Source organism: Oreochromis niloticus, linkage group LG13 (genome assembly GCF_001858045.2).
Source record: "Oreochromis niloticus isolate F11D_XX linkage group LG13, O_niloticus_UMD_NMBU, whole genome shotgun sequence".
Taxonomy (NCBI): domain Eukaryota; kingdom Metazoa; phylum Chordata; class Actinopteri; order Cichliformes; family Cichlidae; genus Oreochromis; species Oreochromis niloticus.
Window position 1 is genome coordinate 21,605,401 of NC_031978.2, and position 22,880 is coordinate 21,628,280.

Below are 22,880 nucleotides of genomic sequence, written 5' to 3' on the forward strand. Positions count from 1 at the left end.
ATATCTTGGACACACACACAAAATGAAAAAATTTCTGTATGTTAATGGGTCAAAGTAACATATAAAACAAACAGGGATGAAAATATATGTATCCCATTGTTTATCTGAAGAAGAAAACGTGATCTTTAGCAATTTGTACAGCACAAAAAAGTGTAAATGTAAAATTCATCACTGACTGAACCTGTGAACATGCTCTTGACTGAAATCTGGAGATTCGTCTAAATACATCATAAGACTCAATCATTGAGAAAGTTGTTTTTTGACTTTGGCAATATGAGATCAAACACTTCAACAGAAAAGAATTAGGAGCCTAATCTGAAAAACTTTTACCTTTGTCAAAAAAAGCGAATACAAGATTGTATTTTGTGTTGTTTATTTTATGTCTACATTTATTAATAGGCAATGTTTGTGTTTTGTTGTCTAAATGTGTTGCAAATGTTACACATTTAAACACATATTTTTTAAACACAAGTCATAACAGTCCTCTGGTACTGCTGAATAGCACCACCAACAGACAAAGTGCCAGGTTTTAATTTGGCATGGTATGTCAGTTTATTTTTACCTGCAGTGGCAGCACATGCAAAACTTCAAATGTAGAAAAAAAAATGTCCATAGGTCTGACTCTGTATTACTATTATACAACATAGATTATGTTGCTCCTAAAGGCTACTATTGTCTTATTTAACCTAGCCTTTGCTCAGACCAATTATAAAGTGTAAGTCACAATAAAATAAAATATGGATTACACAAAGTGTGAAAGGTTTATTTGACTTGTGAGTTACTGACTTCTGAGGTTAACAAGATTTATTATTCCTGGTAAACTCAACAAACACTCGGTAAAGGCTTCACTTTGTCCTCTCCTTTGTTTACCAAGGACCACATTAGCAGAAGTCCAACTTTCATTATTTATCTTAGAAATAAAAATCAACAGATGTTGATAAGCTGAGGAACACTGGTTTCAGGATTGGTTCAAATGATGTGGGCTCTGAATCCCTGCAGGAGTTTTTGCTTTAAATGTTAAGCTCAGTTTATTCATGAGGGAAATAAATAATAATGATGAGAGGCTTTATTAATCCACGTGGAGAAATTATCTTCTTACTTGAGCAATTATATTTGTTGCCTTTGGTTTCCTGCTAATTACCACAGACAGCTTGCCTAACCACTATAGGCGTGGGCGCTCACAGATCATTGCTTTAAAAACATACTTCACTAAAGTATACAAAATATATTATGAATCAAACTTTTTTTTATGTAGCCTATGTCATGTGGTCAACTCTATCATAATATAACCAGTGCTATGATCTGCCTTATTGGGTATTTTGAGTAAATGATACTTGTAATTATTGTATTTAGTAGAATATGTCGCAAATGTAAACTTTAACTACACTACCCACATCAAGAGGTTGGCTGTTTCTCACAGCAGACTCTCACATGATGGATGCTCCAAAGGCTGGGCTCTAAAAGGCTAAAGTAACACTGTTAAATAGACCGCCTTGAACGAGGAAGGCGACGTGATGGCGAGAGGTCCTCCCATGTGATGTGACTGAGGCCTGACGGACTGTGCTCGTCTGTTATGGCTCCTCCTGCTACAGTAGAACGGGGCTAGACGTAATACCAGTGCGGGGAAACGGGAGTTAACACACCGCGATACGTTTCTCGGGAGCCTCGGCTAAAGATGGCAGATTGTGCAATGCTGACGAAAAAGACATAGACGGTGTCCTCGGCGTTGCCTCTTCTGCTGTGAAGGCTTCGATATTTCCTCAAGATTACCAACACCCCAAATGAACTCCGTCAGAGCAAGTAACGTTAGCAGAAGACCTAGGCGAGTATCGAGGCCGCGCCCGGTGCAGCCGGAGAGGAACCACCAGGAAAGAGGTAATGCTAGCTCAGCGAGTGTTAGCATTACCGGAGTGAATTATAGCTGGTTTTGAGGTTGAATTGCGTGTTTTGTGATTGGGCAGTTACGCCTGTCGTTTATTTGTTGTTTATATGTGCGCACATTAAGGTAAAGTTGGTTGCTGTGAATGTAAGAGCGATCACCAAGGGTCGCAATGCAGCCAGGAAACACCGATGCTTTTGTGTTTGTAGTTAGCATTCAGGCCGCGCTTTGTTTTGCTAGATTTTTTTTTCTCCGAGTCGGCCTTTCTTTTGCTTTTCTCACCTCGTGCTGGTGTTTAGCTGTGTTTTGTGTTATGTGAGATTCGATTAATATTGAAAATGACATGTGATAAACAGCGGTTTGCTGGTTCTATGGGTAACAAACGCAGGGGAGGAGACATAAAGTGTCAGTTGTCGTAGCATGCTAATTTAACCTAGCCTGTGCTAGTTTAGCTGTTATTATTAGCCTGTTTGGCTAGCTGTCTGCGTCCTGTCGTTATAAAAACTTCATGTCCATTATAACAGTAACATGGCATTGCGAGGTTAGTAGTTAATACTGTTTGGTTTATTTGTCCTAGTCACATTATGTTTTAGTTGTTACAGTAGCACTGTCTAACAGACGGTGTAACACCAGCGATTTTTTTTTTTTTCCAAAATAAACATTTGCTTGCAAAGGATGCTATTTAATCACAGTTGCTATGCCTGAAAGAACTATAGTAAAGACCCGGTCGGTCTTGGGGGACACTAATAAGCCACATTAATGGTTTGTTTTTTAATCTGATTTACAGTTGGACTAATCTCATATTGTGATGTTTGAGCTCACAGCATCAATTGGCAGTTAACCTAAGATGTGCTGGATGCTCATTATGAAAGTGAAACAGAGGAATACGACTTGTTAATGTTTACAAAATAGAGCATCAAAGACTAAACCATCATGTTCATCTTAATAAAAAGAATTTATTAGATTACCTGACTTCATCTCTATTTCTCAGTTAATCTATTCATGGCCACATTTGCAGTGTAGCTCAGTTGTGATTTCAAGGCAGTAGATGAATTAGGCAAGGCATAGTAGATAACAGATACCCAACAGCTGCTTTTCCTAATCCACATGATAGTGTCTGTTAGGTTCTGCTGGCTTGTTTAACTAAAACATATGCTTTTTGTCAGTTTTGCAGCTTTATATGAGAACATGCTTTTTCTGCTGCAGGGTCTAACAGACTGTTTGTAGTGGTTACAAGCCTAGTAGCCAGTGAGAGTCATCCTTGAAACCAGAGCAACAAGCAGAGATCTGGGGTAGCTATCAACTCATCATACCTTGGTGAATAGGCTTACAAACATAGTGTGTGTCTCGTTTAGCTGAGGCTTCATACTCTGATTAGTTCAATTTTCCAATTATTTGAATCTCCGGTTGATAGGATTTGTAATCAGCTTGTTCTTCACACACCAGGTAATAGTCAAACAACTTTTTTTACTGGGTTTTGTCCTGTGAGATAAACGCTGTAAAGGAAGCTGAATCTGTGTTGTTGTTCTTTTTTTTAAACAATGAATTAAAGTTGTTAAGTCATGCCTGTTGTTCAACCAAATGTTCGACACATGCATGCAAATTAATGTCTGTATTTACAGATAAAGAAACATGCTTCAGGGCTTTAAAGCAGAGGAAGCTACACCACATAGGATGAGAAGAAAATGCATGCAAAGTGAAAAGGAAAAAGATAATGCTTTTCTTTGGACAGTCAGTTTTAAACTAGTTTTCCTAATGAGCATACTAAAACGTTACACCAAAAATATGTTGAAAATACATCAACACAGGCTTATCTTTGTATTGGTTTAATACGTTGAGCTGTATATACTCATTGGTTTTATCTTCCACTTTTTCCAGATGAGGACGTTCCTGCAGATATGGTTGCAGAAGAATCCGGTCCTGGAGCTCAGAATAGTCCCTACCAACTTAGAAGAAAGTCTCTACCCAAGAGAACAGTGTGTCCGACAAAGCCAAGCATGGAGGTACGTCTCTTAGGAATTTTAGAGATGGATAACTGCCTAAAAGATGTTAATTTAATTTTGAGGCATGCACCATTTCTAAATATTTTCTATGACTTTTTAAATACAGGGTGCTTCCACTTCAACCACAGAAAACTTTGGACACCGACCTAAGCGTCCCAGAGTTTCTGGAAAGTGTCAAGATTTACCAGGTAAGTAAGAAGACATTTTTTGACTTGCATGTTCAAAATTTTGTTCCCTGCAGCTTGTAAGGGTTAATTGTGCAAGCAGTTGGAGATAGCAATGAGAAGAACAAGTTATAACTCATTTAGTCTGTTAGTCTGTCTTGTTGGGTAGTAGTGTGCAGTTGTATGTCATACAGAGTGTCATATTTCTTTTCACTAAATCTTTTATGTTATGATTATATTTTTTCTTGGAGGTTTGAAACGTTATGAGTACCAGAGGCTTATGTGGTACACAGACTTGTTATGACATAGTTATATGGGTCTAATGTCATCGCTAGCTTAATTTAAAAGAAATATATGACAAGAAACTATGGTATAAATTTTAAAGAACCAATGGCAGTTACTCTTTGGTGGATTTAACATGACACTTTTATTCTTCAGTCCATCCTAGCTATTCTTATGATTGGCAATTTTGGGGAAAATGACTGTGTTACAGTATAAAGATGTTTCAGAGTAATCTCTCTAAAAATGTCTTTGCTAAAAATGTGAAGGAACTCCATAAATTTGTCATTTGGAAAGTATAAAGTCTGTTATTTGTGGTGTATGGCGTCTTTTTATATAATGTAGCTCCAGCCCAAGCATCCCAAATAACTGTTTGCCTTGTTAGATGGCATTTGGTTCTGCCTTTACAATTGTCAGAATGTCTTATGTTGTGCATACTGTTGTTCCACATGATCTGTGTTTAAAACTAAAATTACTTGTAGGTCATCGAGAGTCTCTGAACAACGGTGACTGCTACTGAGCAGCTCATGTTAGAGGCTGAGCTAATACCTTTTTAAAAAATGGATTATTTATGTGCACAATTAACAGAAGTAAAATGACAAAAAGATCAAATTACTAAGCTGGCGAAAAGCTCAACACTGTGTTTGCATTATGAGAAAGCCGATGAATATGCAGATGAATATGCTGTGTCTGTATGAGCTAAACCATGGCCCAAAAATTGAGGATGGATTTTATGTGTGGAATTGGAAAATCATTACATCCATGTCTAATTCCATGATTGTCTTTCTCCCAGCAGCTCCAGCAGAGCAATATTTGCAAGAGAAGCTTCCAGATGAGGTGGTGCTAAAGATCTTCTCATACCTGTTGGAGCAGGACCTGTGCCGTGCAGCATGTGTGTGCAAGCGCTTCAGTGAGCTGGCCAATGACCCTATCCTCTGGTGAGACATGACAAAATGACAAAATATCTTGTGGTATTTATTGTGCCCCCCCCTTTTTTTTACGGTTATTTTAACATGGAAGAATACCCTGTTTCTATAGCCATTAGCCTTTACTAACTTTAAATTAGCATTTTTTAACATGGTTAATCTAAATTTAAATTGTTGATTACATGTTAAGAATCTAACAGAAACCAGACATTATTGGTGATTTACCAGCAACAGAAATCTCATTTTATGTTGTAAGTAATCCATCTTTAATAATTAGATGTGTGGGTGTGTGTCACTGCTTTACTTTTCTTTAGAACAGATGTACTTCAGACTTGGTCGATTTGTTGCGGTACATACACTGTTGAGCTTGAAGTCATTTGGATGAGCACTTTGGTTTAATGTTGTCCTCCCACTCGTCATTGGGACAATTTATTTTTTAATCAATACAGCGTCGTTTAATTTCATGATGCCACGTGAACCATTCACCTTTGTTGAGTGGATGGATTCAGAAGTCTGGACACGATTTACCAAAAAATCTGGATTGCAGTTTGCGGCCTGTGTTGTTGAATCATTGCAGCTAAATGTTGGCAACCAGCACCAGCCGTGTATTTTGCTGACACCCTGTTCTCTTCTGCCACAAATGACTTCAATAACCCACTCATGCTGTAAGCTGCAGTCTATTCAGAACAAGCACTTTTTGAGCACCCACTGCATTAGTTTGTCTTCAATGCCTCAATAAAACATAAATATATATACACATGCACACATACACTGTATAATTGTTTCTGTGGTTCTTCTTCGAGTCTTGGGTGCTGGCTCATCATTACTAGTGTGCAGAAGGACAGTAGTCTGTATTAATACTACTAATAATAACAAATGAAAGTAGCCCAGCCACCATATAATGTTGCAGCCTTTTTGCTAGTGGGCCAGTGTATCAACAATTATATTGTGGACGTGACTTTTTTAGAATGTGGTCATCACATTTTTGCCAAACAATGACTTCTGTATTGTAAGGAATTCTGACAAATCGAACGAGGATGATCATGTGAACTCCTGATATGCCTTCATATTTCAGGAAGAGGCTGTACATGGAGGTTTTTGAATACACGCGACCCATGATGCACCCCGAGGCAGGGAAATTCTACCAGATAAATCCAGAAGAATATGAGCAGCCAAACCCGTGGAAGGAAAGTTTTCAGCAGTTGGTATGGAAACTACTGACATATAATGTAGTAGCATTGGTTTCAGACTAAAGTGACCTCAATAATGTTTGCAGAACTTCAGTCCTAAATAAAGCAGGCCATGAAAACCACATGATCTAAAATGCTTTAAGAAATACCTTTACAGTAAAACCTTTTTAATCATCAAAATGTTAATCAGAAAATTGAAGGGAATGAGGTGGGGCCATTTGGGTAGAACCTTCTTATACATGTAATCCAGTTTTTATATAGTAGTGCATTATTGAGCAACTTTAAAGCCAGTGTTGAGACAGGAACTAGGTCATTGTTGAATCTTTGAATGATTCTTCTGTGACCTTGGTGCAACTGTAAATTCTGCCATTGTGGATATAGCTGAAGTCACAAAGTGACATTCAGTATTGAAATAAAAGCATAGAAGAGGATGTTTTTAAAGATTGAAATAGTGTTTACATTTATTTTCTCTGTAATACAATGATCTTAAGTATTTTCTTTTCCCTTCAGTAAAAATGTGTCTTTTCCCTTTGTTCCTCCATCTTTTTCATTATGCAATCCTTTTGTAATTGTTCACTTAAATTATTCACTTCTTCCACATGTGAATAATATGAATGTTTCTTCCTTTTTTTCCCCCAGTATAAAGGCGCACATGTAAAACCAGGCTTTGCAGAACACTTTTACAGTAATCCTGCCAGATACAAAGGAAGAGATAACATGTTTGTAAGTGTAATTTTTACATACTTTAAAATCAAAACAAAACAAATCTTCCACTTTAGTGTTGCGGTCATTCATCTGACCTGTTCTCTTTTCTTACTTTTTTCTTTTTCCTTCCCCCAGTACTATGACACCATTGAGGATGCTCTTGGAGGGGGTCAGGAGCCTCACTTTGACGGCCTGATATTTGTCCACTCTGGTATTTACACAGACGAATGGATCTACGTCGAGTCGCCTATCACAATGATTGGCGCTGGTAAGTGCGTTTGTAGTCATGGTTACGGTTTCAGTGCGCCCTTGTTTAGTCTGGTCTCTAATTAAACCAGTCTGGTCTTTTTGCAGCTCCTGGAAAAGTAGCAGAGAAAGTTATCATTGAGAATACCAGAGACTCTACGTTTGTATTCATGGAAGGCTCAGAAGATGCCTATGTTGGATACATGACCATTAGGGTGAGATGACTCTGATATTTCTTTCCTCACATATAGAGTAAATGTTTCCTTTTTTCCCATGTTGTATGTATCTTAGTCCTGTTTTAGCTACTGTTGTCACAGTCAACGTTAACAGTTTTTTTTCTCCTGCAGTTTAATCCTGATGATAAATCCGCCCAGCACCACAATGCACACCATTGCTTGGAGATTACAGTCAATTGCAGCCCCATCATTGACCACTGCATCATACGCAGCACGTGCACAGGTAATTTTGCTTAGACCTGACTTTTCAGGCCTTTGGAGGGGTCAGTGGGAGCGTTTGACAGAAACTAAAGTTGTTCTTGGTTCCTCATAAGACAAAATGGCTGAGAATTACCTAGGTCTTGTGTTGATGTGTTTGTGCTGAAGTATTATTTTCTTTTTCTTTTTTTCCATGATGGCGCACAGATTGTTTTCATTGCTTGTTTTGACAGGTACATTTGTGGACTAATATATCATTGTCGTGCTTCTTTCAGTGGGGTCAGCAGTGTGTGTCAGTGGTCAGGGTGCTTGTCCCACAATCAAGCACTGCAACATCAGTGACTGTGAAAATGTTGGTCTTTACATCACTGACCATGCACAGGTAATGCACACCTGTTATTCATGTTATTTAAATATAAACTTAAATGTATATGTCAGCTTCTGCTGAGCGTGTTCTTCACTAGAGCTAAAGGAACAGCAGCATCAGTGACGTGCATCTATCACAGTTGTACATTCCTGCTTGGCTTTATATGTGAATACCATCACAAGTCTAAGTCCAGTGTAGAGACAACAGTCTTTTATCTATAAGGTTAAAGGAATGTTGAAACTAATCAACAGACTTGCAGCTGACCTATTATTTTGTTTGTTGCTATTTTCTGTCACGTGTATAATGTTACAGTGCTAGAAGTTAGTATTAAACATGTCCAAATAATCATACATGTATTTGTGATGAGTGAGTCATTCAGCAAGGCAAGAGGTTAGGCCTCAGACCCAGTTTCTAGTGTTCTGGTCATCTGCTGGAGGCAAAGCACACCTACAGAATCACATTAGTCTCCTTGGCAAATGTAAATGAATGAACACATTCTTGCCAAACTGTCTCCTTGAGTAGCATTGAAAACATGTAATTGCATACAAATAACTGACAGGGCAGGGAGATTTATAGTTGTTTGGTTTATGCACAATAAAACTTTACTTGCTACATTAACTTTGGTGTTTCCTACCAGCAAATGATTTACACACACATCTGTTGACAGGGAAAAAAAAACAAAAGAAAAATATTATATATCTTGTGAGTGAAAGAGTAAGTTCACCTTTATGCCACTTAGAAAGTAGGTAACTGGAATGACCAAAGAATTCTTGCTGTGTTGCTGCAGATGTTTAGGTTGACAGGATTGGTTGGAAAAGCTGCTATTTTTAATCAAGAACTATAAATTATGTTATTTGGATTTGCCATTTGTTTTCAGAGCCTTACACCAGTGCTCCTTTTATTCTGATCACATTTGCTAAAGCTGTGTTTTCAAACCAGTGATGTAGCTTTTCAGGAAGAACTTCCCATTAGAAGAAGCTGGCCATGGATAAGACAAAGGCAAAAAAGGAAAAACTGCGGTTTTACATAAAGGATCATGGCCAGCTGGGGACTAGTAGGTTTATTTTAAATGCAATTCTTCATGTCGTTCAGGGAATCTATGAAGACAACGAGATTTCAAACAACGCTCTGGCTGGGATCTGGGTGAAAAACCACGGCAACCCAATCATCAGACGGAATCACATCCACCACGGCAGAGACGTGGGAGTTTTTACATTTGACCACGGCATGGTGAGATCCACTTTAATGATGGTTTTATGTTGTGTATGTTTGTCAGCCACTAAATTGTATGAGAAGAAATGCAAATGTACAATGTGTAGTAGCCAAACAACACTAGTGCAGGTAAACTAGGTGAAAAACATAAAACAACATGATGATGGTGAACCTATAACATACATATAAGCTAAAAACCACTTTGACAAACCTATTATGAGCCTATCAATCTCTGTTTCCAGGGTTACTTTGAGAGCTGTAATATCCATAGGAACCGTATAGCCGGCTTTGAGGTGAAGGCATACGCCAATCCGACAGTGGTTCGTTGTGAGATCCATCATGGTCAGACAGGAGGCATCTACGTGCATGAAAAGGGCCGCGGCCAGTTCATTGAAAACAAGATCTTTGCAAATAACTTTGCAGGCGTGTGGATCACTTCCAACAGTGACCCCACAATACGGTCAGTTTGAACTGAAAGTCTTGAGCTCAAATCAGGTCAGCATTCAAATCTATCCGATTATTCGGGTTCTCAAATATGTTGTTCTGTCCAAAACAGGGGAAATGCCATTTTTAATGGTAACCAAGGTGGAGTTTATATTTTTGGTGATGGCAGAGGCCTCATTGAAGGAAACGACATCTATGGTAACGCCTTGGCAGGAATCCAGATCAGGACAAATAGCTGCCCTATTGTCAGGCACAACAAGATTCATGATGGCCAACATGGAGGAATATATGTGGTAAATATTTCTGAAAATATTGTTTTGCATATTTAAGGGTTTTTCATTCCAGCTTTCTTATTCTATTATGAGGTGAAACCGTGTGTTTCTGTCTCATGCAGCATGAAAAAGGACAAGGAGTCATTGAGGAGAATGAGGTGTACAGCAACACACTGGCAGGAGTGTGGGTTACAACGGGCAGTACGCCAGTGCTGAGGAGGAACAGGATACACAGCGGGAAGCAGGTCAGATCACAGGCTAGTTAGTACACCTAGAGGGATCTATACTGTTCATCTGATCATAATGAGATCACAAATTTCTGATGTCATGAGATCACAAATTTCAATTTAAGACCAATTTGACGTCCTGTGATTTAAAGCAAGATGGATAAAGGAATAAACCAGATTTATATAAAAGCACATTATGAAATGCTAAATAAAAGCCAATATATTTTCACTGCCATTTTAACAGGTTGGGGTTTACTTCTATGACAATGGCCATGGTGTGCTTGAAGACAATGATATCTACAATCACATGTACTCTGGAGTTCAAATAAGGTTTGTGTAACATGACAAATCATAACAAGTAACATAAGCAAAGATTTACCTGAGTGATGTCCTGATGTTAGGGTGGTCTGGTAGAGTAGTATTGAAACAGCGGCTCACCTTTCCATTGTGTCCCCCCTCCGCAGGACGGGCAGCAATCCTAAGATCAGACGGAACAAGATCTGGGGAGGCCAGAATGGCGGCATTTTGGTTTACAACTCAGGTGAGAAGAGGAGCTTTTTCTGTCTTATGTTCTCATTATTGCCATTGTTAATATACTGTTTAAACAGTGTGTCAATATTTTTGGCATGTTGCCTCAATAACAAAACATCAATGTATATTGTTGTTTTCTTTTTTCTCGTTAGGCTTAGGTTTCATCGAGGACAATGAGATCTTTGACAATGCAATGGCAGGTGTGTGGATAAAGACAGACAGCAACCCCACCCTGCGGAGGAATAAAATCCACGACGGGCGAGATGGCGGGATCTGTATATTCAACGGAGGAAGAGGTAACCGATTTATGACTGTGGAAGTGGAGTAAATACAAGCAGTGGAGATCCAATTTGGCTTTATAATATGAGGAAATTCAGACCTAAATTAATGTAATCCTATCTTTTGGTATGTAAATCCCATCTTTTGGTATTTTAGTGAATTGTCAGATTAAAAGTCCATTTTCTGTTATTAGGTTTGCTAGAGGAGAATGACATTTTCAGAAATGCCCAAGCGGGGGTCCTCATTAGCACCAACAGTCACCCAGTACTGCGGAAAAACAGGATATTTGATGGCTTCGCTGCAGGTGGGTAATGCATGCACACTAGCTTTAATAGCTCATGATTTAAAACTTGTGATGAGATGCTTGAATTTAATTATTGTGGACTTTCAACATCACTGTGTCTTTGTAAAGAGATTATTCTTATTTGTTTATGTAAAACTAGGTATTGAAATCACCAACCATGCCACGGCGACTCTAGAGGGCAATCAGATCTTCAACAATCGTTTTGGGGGGTTGTTTCTTGCGTCTGGTGTCAATGTTACAATGAAAGGTATAGTATTAATGGCAAAGATTTTTAAATATTATTGAATAAAAATGCAGAACTCTCATAACAGATCAAAACATCAGCGTACAAATTTCTGCTGTTTCCTCCAGATAATAAAATATTGAACAATCAAGATGCCATTGAAAAAGCTGTGAGCAGAGGTCAGTGCCTGTACAAGATTTCAAGTTACACCAGCTACCCAATGCACGATTTTTACAGGTAAACTTTTTTCGCCTCTCACTTAACCTCAGCTATTTTTGTTTGTGATTGTTAAAAAACACACCTTGGGTTTCCATAGGTGTCACACTTGTAACACAACAGACCGCAACGCCATTTGCGTGAACTGTATCAAGAAGTGTCACCAAGGACATGATGTAGAGTTCATCAGACACGATAGGTAAGTCTGACTGATGCATGCTAGTAAACAGAACAAACTAAATACACCCTGGATGTAAATGGATGACAGACTTTGTACACTGGCTTGTTGGTGCCTTCCTTTGAAGCACCCCACTTTAGACCAGAGTGAAAGTGCAGAAGCAGAACACAGCATTCACAAAACAAGGAGTTAAGAATTGCTGCTCTTTCTTTCTCCCTGCATCTCACACACACAGCAGAGGAAAGCAGCAGCAGCAGCAGCAGTGTTTCTCATGATGGTGGATATCAATAAGCTGCAGCAGATCACTGCTGTTTCAGTGTACTTTGTAATGCAAGCTTGGCTTAACTTGCCACATCTTTATTTGCTGATGTAAGGATACCATCTCTGAGACAAATGGCTTGTTGCTAAGTGCACTGATAATTAATTCAAATAAGCAGATTTTGGCTAAGATGGAGACAGTGGTAGGAGGAATTGAATGAAGAGAAACAAAACTAGTCAGTCTGCCTGATGGTAAAGAGAATAATGTACATGCTTACTTATAAGAAGCTTGGGGTCTGAATACACCGTTTAATTTTTACTAGTCACAGATATATAAAGGCACATTAAATACAATATAATGTACTGTCTTCTTTGTTTTTGGGGACTAAACATAATTATTTCTCCTCCTCCGTCTCTGCCTACAGATTCTTCTGTGACTGTGGTGCTGGGACGCTGTCAAATCCTTGCACGTTAGCAGGAGAGCCGACACATGACACAGACACTCTGTATGACTCAGCTCCCCCTATAGAGTCCAATACACTGCAGCACAACTGAAGTCCCGAGGTGCTTCTGCGCTTCAGCAGTAATGGACGTATAAGACACTTTAAGTTGTGCCGTGGATGAGCAATTCCAAACTAAAACACAGATTCACTTTGGCAAAAATATACAGTGACTTTAAAAAGTAAAACAAAACAAAAAAAAGACTTGCGACTCGGATATTCTAAAAGAAGACATTTAGAAAAAAGGTGATTATGGATGCCTCACATTTTCTTTTCCTTACATTTTTTGACAAAAGATGACATCAGTGGGACAGAGCAGAAGAGCGACTGATTCGGGATTTGTGGGTCTGTTGATTTGGTCAAGTAAATGATGCCGGTGAGAGTTGGACAAAATCCACCGAGGCTTATCTGCTTTTGGGAAGCGGATGAACGGAATACTGCAGTGTACAGATCCACCATGGAGAGTCAGTCAGAAGAGGTTACAGCTTGTCTCATGAAAAGGCAAAAGCCCCCAAATACAACAATGCTTCCATCACTGGGCAACCGACGTGCTCGTATAATATGTACGGGAAAAATGACCTAGCACTTCAGCATTTTTTTTTTTTTTCTTCAAGACAACTGTTGAGATTTGATTTTAATGCTTTTTTTGTGTAGTTTTGTATTTTCATGCAAAAATCTTACTGTACTTGAATGTCTTTATTTTATTAAGTGTTTTAATTTTTTTTTTTGTTATTATACCCTAGAATTGCTGTAATTATACTCATGTCGCAGTATCTAACTTCTTTCTGTGAAAGAGATCAGAGACAAGAGAGGAAAACACTAAACACTTTCTCCAGCAATGTTGACTCCTTTACACTTGCAATACAGAAAAATAGATGTGTAATTGTGCTTTCACAAGACTTGTATATCTTCTTGTTTGTTGATGATGTTCCAGTCTGCTTTACATGATCTATGCATATTTTTTTGTTTAGTATCTGTTGGCCTGTCACCATTACTTTAATTGAAGACCTGACAGTACAGATGTACATGCAACTGCATCTTGATTGGAAATTAACCCATGATAAGCTAATTAAGACAGGTTTCTTTTTAATAATCTCTGGCCCTGGTCAGCATTTGACAATAAAATATTGAACAATCAAGATGCCATTGAAAAAGCTGTGAGCTGAGGCCATTTAGGCTGTTACTTTGTGAATTGATCTCAGTTCAGTAATCTAGACACAAGTGTCTTTTTCGCTACCGTCGCAGGCACAGATGCTGTTTAACAGCCCATTAGGTTACAAACTTCTGGCTTCCTTTATGTCCTCCAAATGAAAGAGCCGAGTCTTATGAAAGCATAAGTTTTGATGCGTTTTCCCATTGTTTGCCAATGTTGCTGGAGAATTTAAAGAGGCTTTTACTCTACTGAAGCTGAGACAAGTATCTATATACAGCGCTTTATTGGTTTTATTGCCCCCTTCCCCCAATTCATGTGTACTGGTGATTGTGGGTTCTCATACAGACTGAAATGTATGCATGTATCATAACATCTAGACTTAATATATTGTGAAGTATTCAATAACCGTTATGTAGGCGCTAGCGTGAATTAAAAGGGTTTAATTTCCTAGATGAAACATTGTCATTTTTTTAAAATAAACTTTATTAGATCAATTCAGTAGTGTTTTTTTTTTAATGACAAAACAAACACAAAAATGCATCGAATTTTTAACAACAGTTTACAGAGTACTGAGCAGTTGAATGAGGGAAGTGAAACGGGTGCTGTCCGGTGCAGCATCCTCAGCGAACTGGCACAGCTTCCTGTATGAGGGGACAGGAGGGAACATAAGTAACCACGCTCTGACTTTAACAGATCAGCATTGTGTGTCACTGTAGTATCTGCAGAATAACTGATGCGAAACAATAATACGTACTTGAAAAGTCTGAGACTGACGGTGCTTTTCTCAAACTCTCTGGCCTTCCTGTGTCCTGACTGGATAACTTCCTCTGGTAGGTTGGCGAGTCGAGCAGCATTGAATCCATAACTCTTAGGACACGCACCCGTTATGAACTTGTAGAGGAAAGTGATGGTCTCTTGACTTGGATCCTCACACTCATTCTCCACCATGCATGCCTGAAGGAGGGGGTGAAAGGGAAACATGATACTTAAAACCCACAAACAGACTGCATTAAAGAAAAAAAAAAAAGTAGTAAATCCTCCGGGTTTGACAAATAAATCATTGCCTCCTGCTGTTCCCCCTAATGAACAGCAGGAGGCAATTTTGGTTGTAAAAAAAGTCCAAAATGAGCTGCCATTCCTTTATGACCCAACTAAACACTTTTGCTAATGAGTTGATAAGAACTAAATGAGACCTTCATCCAATTTATGACCTCATTTTCTAGGTCCCATCCCTCACTCAGTTGTCATGCCTTGACAACTAAAAGGCTCAACCTGAGGTTTCATAACAGAAATTCACAAACCAAAGCTGTTTACAGTAATGTCACCATAGTGCACATTATATATGATACACTAAAGTAACACAGACTAACAAATCGTAAATAGTATCTGGGCAATTGTGTGAAACTTGCCATGTACAATTTGAAACGATCAAATTCCGGTGTGTTCATAATATCTTTATTTCTTCAGTTTATTTATACAGTAACGAATCACAACAACATTTGCCTCAAGGCGCTTTATATTGCAAGGTAGACCCTACAATAAACCTTACAATTTTTTGCACCATGTTACTAAACCAGCAAAATGTTAAGAGCAGGAAGCTGCCGGTTGTGGCTTGGGCTCCAGGCATGCAGCTGTGCTCAAAGAGCAGATGTAGCCACAAACTGCTCAATTTATTGTCTCACACTAAAGGTTTTTGCTTTCATTTGTCTTGTACATAACCTCATTAATGCACTCTGAAAGCAAGAACTCAGCTAATACTGGATACTTGGGGCACACACACTAAAGACACACACTGACCCATTTACAAAGAAAAGCTGCAAGGCTGTGAAAAATGTAAATAAAAAGAATACAATAATTTGCTAATCATTTAAACATTATATTTTACATTAATTTATAAAAATACAGCCTCATTTATTTATTTCAGGATTCATTTCCTTGCAAAATGTACCATTTAATTGGTATATAAATTTGTCTTTTTATTACCGTCCTAAATGACCTTGCATTGTCGAGTATCGAGTGTGATTAGCATTGCTGTACTCACCATGTGGCCCAAACGCACGGCAGGGTTGTTGGCATAGTCCTCCACCAGGGAGTGGTAATGTGTAGAGAACAGAGTGCGACAGCAGATCTTCTCAGCAAGCTCCTTGACAACAGCGCTGGCGATTGCTGTGCCATCATATGTGGCTGTGCCCCTTCCTGCAAGCAGTTCACAGCTCAGTAATTACACCACAACAATACTGTGCTGAGAATACAGTCTATGCTATCCACCAATCATGTGAATAAGCTTTAATAAGCAAACTAAATAAATGCTTACCTAATTCATCCAGAAGCACAAGTGAGTGTTTAGTGGCATGGTGCAGGATGCTGGAAGTCTCACTCAGCTCCACAAAGAAAGTGCTTTCTCCTGTAGAGCACAGAGTTGAAAATACAAGTTCAGCTCATGAAGCACAAGCTCAGATCATTATTCCTAATATGTTAAGAGTCTCTGATGTTACCAGCCATGATACGATCTGAGGCGCCCAGCCGAGTGAAGACCCTGTCAACTGGCGTGAAGCGGAGGCTCTCAGCTGGAATGTAGCAACCCAGCTGGGCAAGAATGATCACGAGTCCACACTGTACAACAGGAGCAGCACGTTATCTTAATATGGACCAACTGAGACTGCAACTGACACTGCCTATGTAGACTGTGGAGAAAACATGTGAAAATGTATGTTTACATTTATACATATAGTCATAAACACCCACTTGTCTCATTAGAGTAGACTTTCCACCCATGTTTGGCCCTGTGACGAGGACGCAAGAGGCCAGACTGTCATCTTCACCATTTTCACCGGTGCCAGGGCAGCCAATGAAGATGTCATTAGGAATGAAGTCGTCGCCAAAAAAGGTCTTGGTGACACAGGGATGACGGGATCCCTTGAGGTCAATGAAGGGTGCAACCTGGGCGTCATCCTCGGGAAGCACGACCTCTGGCCTGGCCATAGGCCCGTCACTGCCCTGGCTGTAGCGAGATAAGGCCAGCAGCACATCTGGGGACGAAAAAGGGAGATAAAAAAAAAAAAAAAAAGAAGTACTGAACATTTAATTATTTACATTTAAGAACTAAAAAAAAATGCACATATTTAATGCATGTCTTATAGGTCTGCTTTCCTACAATAAAATTAATAAAACCAAATCTGTGGCTGGGATGTGTCCCAGTGGTCCAAAAACTTTCATAAATCAAAAACTATGCAATAATCTAAATAACTGCAAACATCAACATAGAATTTCCCTGAAAGAGAGACTTAGCCAAGCTGTGAAATAAATGAACTTACTTCTAACAAGCCCTCAGACTGGTGCAACATCATTATTTAAAAAACACAGTATGACAGTTTCTCTGTAATATCTGCAGGAAATGTACCGAGAGCAGACCGATGTAGTGAAAACCAAATTACATATCGAGAAGATGAAGAAAACATTTGTACTGTTTAAAAAGAAAAAAAGCTTTTTAATTAAAAAGAAAAAAAAAAAAAAAAAAAAAAAAAAAAGGGATCGTTACCAAGCACTGCCATGCACTCCACAGCAGTCTTCCAGTCACTGTAGTTCTTGTCAAAGTTATAGAAGAGCCTCCTCATGCAGTCTTTGAGTGCAGCATCTCTCTTCTCCTCAAATCCTTGCAGCTCTGAGAACATCCGTTCAGTCTCCTTTGTCACATAACGCTTCCAGCCTTTCTTTGTAGACTTTAACTCATACTCTTCAGGGACATTCCTCTCTGAGACGCTGTCAGGAACCTCCATCTGATAGCGGTTCTTCCCAGTTCCCCAGAAGGACATGCTTTTACAGCCAAGTCTCTTCTTCTGTCTGTCCAGATAATCCTGCAGCTCTCGTTCACAGTTCTTGATTCCAGTCAGAGCCTGGTCGTACTCTGGGTCAAAGCCAGCTTTGGGGGTTATTACTCCAGTAGTGCGGGCTTTCTGGTGGTCAAAGGCCGTGTCCCAGCGTTTGAGTTCACCAGAGAGGTCGGGAAAGAGGCCGTTCTTTTCGCTATTGAGGCTGATAACTTGACAAAGCAACGTGGAATGAAACTCGCCTGAAACTGGAGCAAAGAGAGAAATGATGTCCTGCATCGTTTTGAAACCTTCCAGTGCTGAGAGGAAGTCTGCTATCTTGCGCTTGCTGTAGGTCACTTCCTCATAGAGAACTGCTCTGCTGTCAGGGTGGTCCTGGCTCTTCAGAGGTGTCCCGATACTGTGGATTTTGCTCAGCAGGCGCTCTAGATCTGGAAGTTTTTTTAGAAGGTCTGAAACCTCAGTAGCCTGGGCTTGAGCTCCCATCAGGTCCTCCACTGCATCCAATCTGTCCCTGATAGATGTGGGGTTACACAGAGGAGCGCAGAGCCACTGCTTCAGAAGCCTCTTTCCAAACGGAGTAGAGCAGGTGTCCAAACGCTCCAGCAGTGTCCCTTCTGTTCCTCCTGACCCATTCTGAAAGATTTCCAAGTTTACCAGAGTCACTCCATCAAGCACCATACGCTGACGAGTCTTGGCAAAGAAACTGGCAGGTCCTGCAGCTTTCTCCATCTCAACATCAACTGGGACATATTCTTCAAAGTTAGCCATGGAGAGCAGCTCTTGGTCCACCAAGCATTTCTTCAGGTAGAAAATGCATCCACCCAAAGCTGACAGTGCTAGTTCATAGCCCTCCTTAGGAGTAAGGCACAGTGAATCACTCTCAGATGTCATCTCTTTTAGAAGAGCGGGGAGAAAGCTGCTCCCAGTCCCCTGCTCCTTGCCAGTTGCCTCTTTAAAATAATCTTCCTCTGAGAGGGTTTTCAGAGTCTTCTGAGCATCCCAGAACTGTGTTCCTGCATTAAGTCCTTCCTGCAGAGCAGAGGACAGAGAGGCTTTGAGTATTTTGCGAGTTTCAACAGATGGGTTTCCTTTCTCAAAGAGCACCTCAGCGGGGGCATAGTGTGCTATGAGGGTACGCAGGCGTGAGCAGTGACGATCATCTGAGAACTGACCGACATGAAAACAACCCACTGATGTATCTACAAAACAGACTCCATATGTGCGGCAGCGGCCGGAGCCTTCTTCTTCAGCCTTTTCTTTCAAACTAAGGAGGAACTTGCTCTGGCTCTCTGAAGGAGCACCATCCAACACACTGTAGGTTTGGGTACCACGTGTGATAATCCTGCACACTTCTCTTCTCACTACACGGTCAAATTTAGTGGGCTTGAGCATCGTCTTACAGCGCGCTTCCATCATCTCTGGGGTCTCTGTCTGCTCCACACGAGCCACCTTGTAGCCTTTCTGCACCAGTACATCTGAGAAACGTCCAAAGCCAATCTCTGGAAAACCAGAGTGCGCCCAAGTCCCCTTCATGAATGTCAGTCCCATCTCGTTGACTCCAATCACAGCATCCATGTGGTAGAGCTCATAAAACTTTCCCACCTTGTAGAAAATCACTGTATCAAACATCTCAGATTTGAGCTGCCACCACCGACGCATACCAGGAGTGATTTCATTCATAAAGTCATTTGGCACATACAAGGTGCTAGGATCATAGTCATCATCTGTCTGTCGCCGCCGTTTGCCGTCTTTTCTCTTGCCGTCCTGCAACCACTCCAGTTTCTCATGATCCCAAACTGTTGCCCCTGCAGTGGAGCCTGATCCATTCGCCTGGCTCTCAAAGCTCTCGGGAGCAGAGAAGGCTGACAAACGAGATTTTGTGTCAGTCGCAACTGCTGCTGGAATGCTTTTAGGCGTAACAGATGGAGCAGTAGATGTCTTTGCTTTTGTTTTAGCTGACTTTTCTGCAGGACGTTTGCGCTTGGCAGGCTTGATGGGGCTTTCCACGTCTGACTTTTCGGTGCTCTCTTCTTTCTCTTCACAGCTTTCCCCCCCTCCGTCCTCTTCATCCTCACTGCTGGACGCAGCGTGTTCTGGTTTGAAATCCTCATCTGATCCGTCACTATCTGAGGCCGCAATAATGCGACGGCGCTTGGCTTTGCTTCCTTTTTCCATTAATGCACAGAATAAACTTGCACTGACTTTGAATGGCTTCAGGGCTTCGCTTTTGTTGTCATACTCATCACTGCCCTCTTCATCAGTCACTACTAAGCTGTCAAGCTGGAAAAAAAGAATAAAATATAAATTTAAAAAAACCCCCAGTAATGACAAGCTGATAATTACACCATGCGACTAAAGCTACTGATGAAAATGCTGCCCTGGGAATAACATTACTTTTAATATTACAGGAGAATTTAGACTTCATGACCTCACTGGTAAAATATTGTATTCAGAAATTATCGGGTAACCTCCATTTCTTCATCTTCCTCCTCCTCTTCTACATCAGATGGGTCCGTGCAGAGAGGCATCTTTAATCTTTTTTCTGGGCTGTCAAACATAACTCCATCAGCCAGCTCCATTGCACGACGAATTAAAGGTTTGCCACAGAAGTAGACTCCTCCAGGTTTAGCATCACTGCTGTCAGAGCCTGTGCAAATCATACAAAGAAATTCCAGCTTACTCTGAACAGACAGCAAACAATGGCCCCCAAAGGGATACAAGCCACTGATGCACTTGCAACTAGGAACAACCAACCTTGGTACTCTCTGACTCTATTAGAGCTGACCCATCCTCTTGTTGGAGGTTCATCAAAGAAATGAACATGTATGCGCTGGTCACGACCATGGCCCCTCATCTGCTGCCCAGTCAGAGGCTGGGGTACCACCATGCACGGCCACCAGGGGTGCCCTTCCATTTTTGCCCACACAAGGGCGCCAGCACTGAATAAGCATGGAGGGCTGCTGAGGATAAGAAGAGCAAAGACACTTTCACACATCTTTCAACGCTGTAAAATTAACTTTAAACGTGACTCATTGTGTGTTACAGTCGATCTCTTGAATGGTGTGGAAAAGCAACACCACAACACCAGCTTGGACTTTTATTAGTCCAACATGCCCATCTTAAATATAATCATCAGTTTCAAATAGTAAAACAGAGGTGCAGGAAAGACAAAAGCAGTTGCAATTCACTTGTGATAATTCAATTTCGCAAATCCTTTGATCTTAAAAGCACACAAGGCCACATGTCAAAAATCATCTCCCCCTATCGTGGGTAGGGGTGTGGTGCCCACTTGAGATGGCCCAAACAGCCTAAACTATGACAGAAGATAGTGATAAGTCCACTAGGGCTGCCACAAACAATTATTTTGATAGTCGACTAGTCACCGATTATTTTTGCGATTAGTCGACTAATCAGATCATGCATCCACTGGACGTACAACGTACAGCTTATTGCACCAGCATGCATCTGCTCTTATATAACTATCATTAGCTTACAGCTTTAAGTGTTTAAGGTATGTGCCAACTAAAAAATAAAGACAAGATGATAGTTTATTAAATTTTAATGAAATTTCCAGATTGTTTCGGTGAAGTTTAATAAACTCAGCCGCTCCTTGCTATCTAAAATATAACAGGACACCGGAGTATATTCTCGAGCATCTCACACTCCTGATAATCAGTTGTCTGCTTGACTTTTATTCAGCTGTGTAAAAACTGTAACTTTAATCTCAGCCAAACCGATTTACTCAGGAACAAATAAAATACTGAAAAAAGCCAAACAATAACATTTTTAAGTTATCTAAGTGACTTATATATCATGTTTAACCTGAGTAGCGAAAGACGGCGGTGGATTTGAAAATGATTTGCCGGGAGTTCGGTGTTCTCACCGGCTCTAGCGAGCTTTGAACCCCGGCTAGCTATCGAGCTGGTGGGTAACAGACGTCTCCGAAAACGTCGGAGCGCTTTTGAAAATATGTGATGTCTTCATAAACTGAGCAGATATTTGAGGTTTACACAGCTACATTCTCGCCTGAAAATATGTTAAACGTTATTTTGTGACCCAGAAAGAATAATAAGAGTAATATTAAAACTAACTAGCTGCCGCCATTGTTGGAAACTGAGCAGGGCCGCGCTATGAATTCTGGGACACAGCTTCTTCTTCTTCGGGTTTTAACGGCAGCTGGCATCCTTGTACATGCAGTGCTGCCATCTTCTGTTTCAGTCCGTTATTACACTCTTAAATCCTACTACTTACTCCTGCGTCTTTGGGGATCTTACAAAGCTTCAAACGACGCGTCGACTATTAAATTAGTCGTCGACGATTTTGATAGTCGACGTAATCGTGACTAGTCGACTAATCGCGGCAGCCCTAAAGTCCACCCACCCTCCACTTTGATAGATACAGGCATTAGCATTGATTTGACCCAACAGCCAACATTGTTCTGCTCGAGTCACCCCCAATTTCACGTGTCCGTAGCACAAAAGAAAGGTCACACTACATGTTTATTTTCTGTCAGCTCACATTTTAAGCGGTCTTAATAACGTTAATTTAAAAAGAGAACTTACGCTGGTGTTTCTGGGGGCCTGCAAAAAAATTTTAGCAGAGGGAAGGAAAACTGTACGAAACCCGAATCCAGCAACTACACGGCTCCCAAACTCACTCACCTTTCTTTGGTTGTTTGGGCCTTGTCGCCAAACAGTTTCTTGAATCCTCCGCTCGCTGGCTTGGACTTACTTTCCTTCTTAGCTTTGTTGGTGTCTTTTGTCTGCTGCGGAGTCTGTTGAGCTTGCTCTTTCGGAGAGGAGTTGGACTTCTCTACAGAGGAAGGCAGGTCTGCCTCCGCCGGGGAGGGACTCGGCTTCGCTTTGGCGACTAGCGGCGGAGACTTGGTGAAGAAATTAAAAAGCGAGCTTTGCTTCGCCATGTGTGCGAGTTGAAAGTCTGTTTCCCTGTGTTTGTATTTTAAATAACTCCGACGACAACCACCCCCAACCTTCCTCCACCAGCTAGCGTACAGCTACTGAGCGTCACGGCGCAAACGCAAGCCGTTCGCGGGAAACACG

At 40.5% G+C, this 22,880-nt stretch overlaps 2 protein-coding genes across 6 annotated transcripts; one reads left to right on the top strand and one right to left on the bottom strand.

Annotated features, from left to right (window-relative positions):
- The first annotated feature begins 1,494 nt into the window (after window positions 1-1,494).
- On the top strand, window positions 1,495-14,437 carry fbxo11a (F-box protein 11a). Of its 4 annotated transcripts, none has more exons than XM_013269073.3 (23): window positions 1,495-1,875; window positions 3,086-3,196; window positions 3,758-3,882; window positions 3,989-4,070; window positions 5,119-5,263; window positions 6,327-6,456; window positions 7,081-7,164; window positions 7,282-7,414; window positions 7,501-7,607; window positions 7,740-7,851; window positions 8,102-8,208; window positions 9,286-9,423; window positions 9,648-9,865; window positions 9,962-10,142; window positions 10,244-10,366; window positions 10,593-10,678; window positions 10,813-10,889; window positions 11,032-11,175; window positions 11,352-11,462; window positions 11,602-11,709; window positions 11,814-11,922; window positions 12,002-12,100; window positions 12,763-14,437. In XM_013269073.3, the coding sequence occupies exons 3-23, from the start codon at window positions 3,778-3,780 to the stop codon at window positions 12,890-12,892; spliced, it is 2,529 nt and encodes an 842-aa protein (XP_013124527.1). In that variant the 5' UTR covers window positions 1,495-1,875; window positions 3,086-3,196; window positions 3,758-3,777; the 3' UTR covers window positions 12,893-14,437. The 4 variants fall into 4 exon arrangements, with proteins under 4 accessions (XP_013124527.1, XP_005474075.1, XP_003441052.1 ...); XM_005474018.4 differs by having other exon boundaries at window positions 3,086-3,171; XM_003441004.5 differs by lacking the exon at window positions 3,086-3,196 and having other exon boundaries at window positions 1,496-1,875.
- On the bottom strand, window positions 13,202-22,880 carry msh6 (mutS homolog 6 (E. coli)). Of its 2 annotated transcripts, none has more exons than XM_005474020.4 (10): window positions 22,482-22,880; window positions 20,575-20,777; window positions 20,289-20,467; window positions 17,529-20,100; window positions 16,736-17,019; window positions 16,486-16,603; window positions 16,305-16,394; window positions 16,032-16,186; window positions 14,745-14,944; window positions 13,202-14,631 (listed from the first exon to the last, which is right to left on the bottom strand). In XM_005474020.4, exons 1-10 carry the CDS (start codon window positions 22,739-22,741, stop codon window positions 14,550-14,552), a joined length of 4,143 nt encoding a protein of 1,380 aa, XP_005474077.1. In that variant the 5' UTR covers window positions 22,742-22,880; the 3' UTR covers window positions 13,202-14,549. The 2 variants fall into 2 exon arrangements, with proteins under 2 accessions (XP_005474077.1, XP_003441053.1); XM_003441005.5 differs by having other exon boundaries at window positions 20,575-20,780.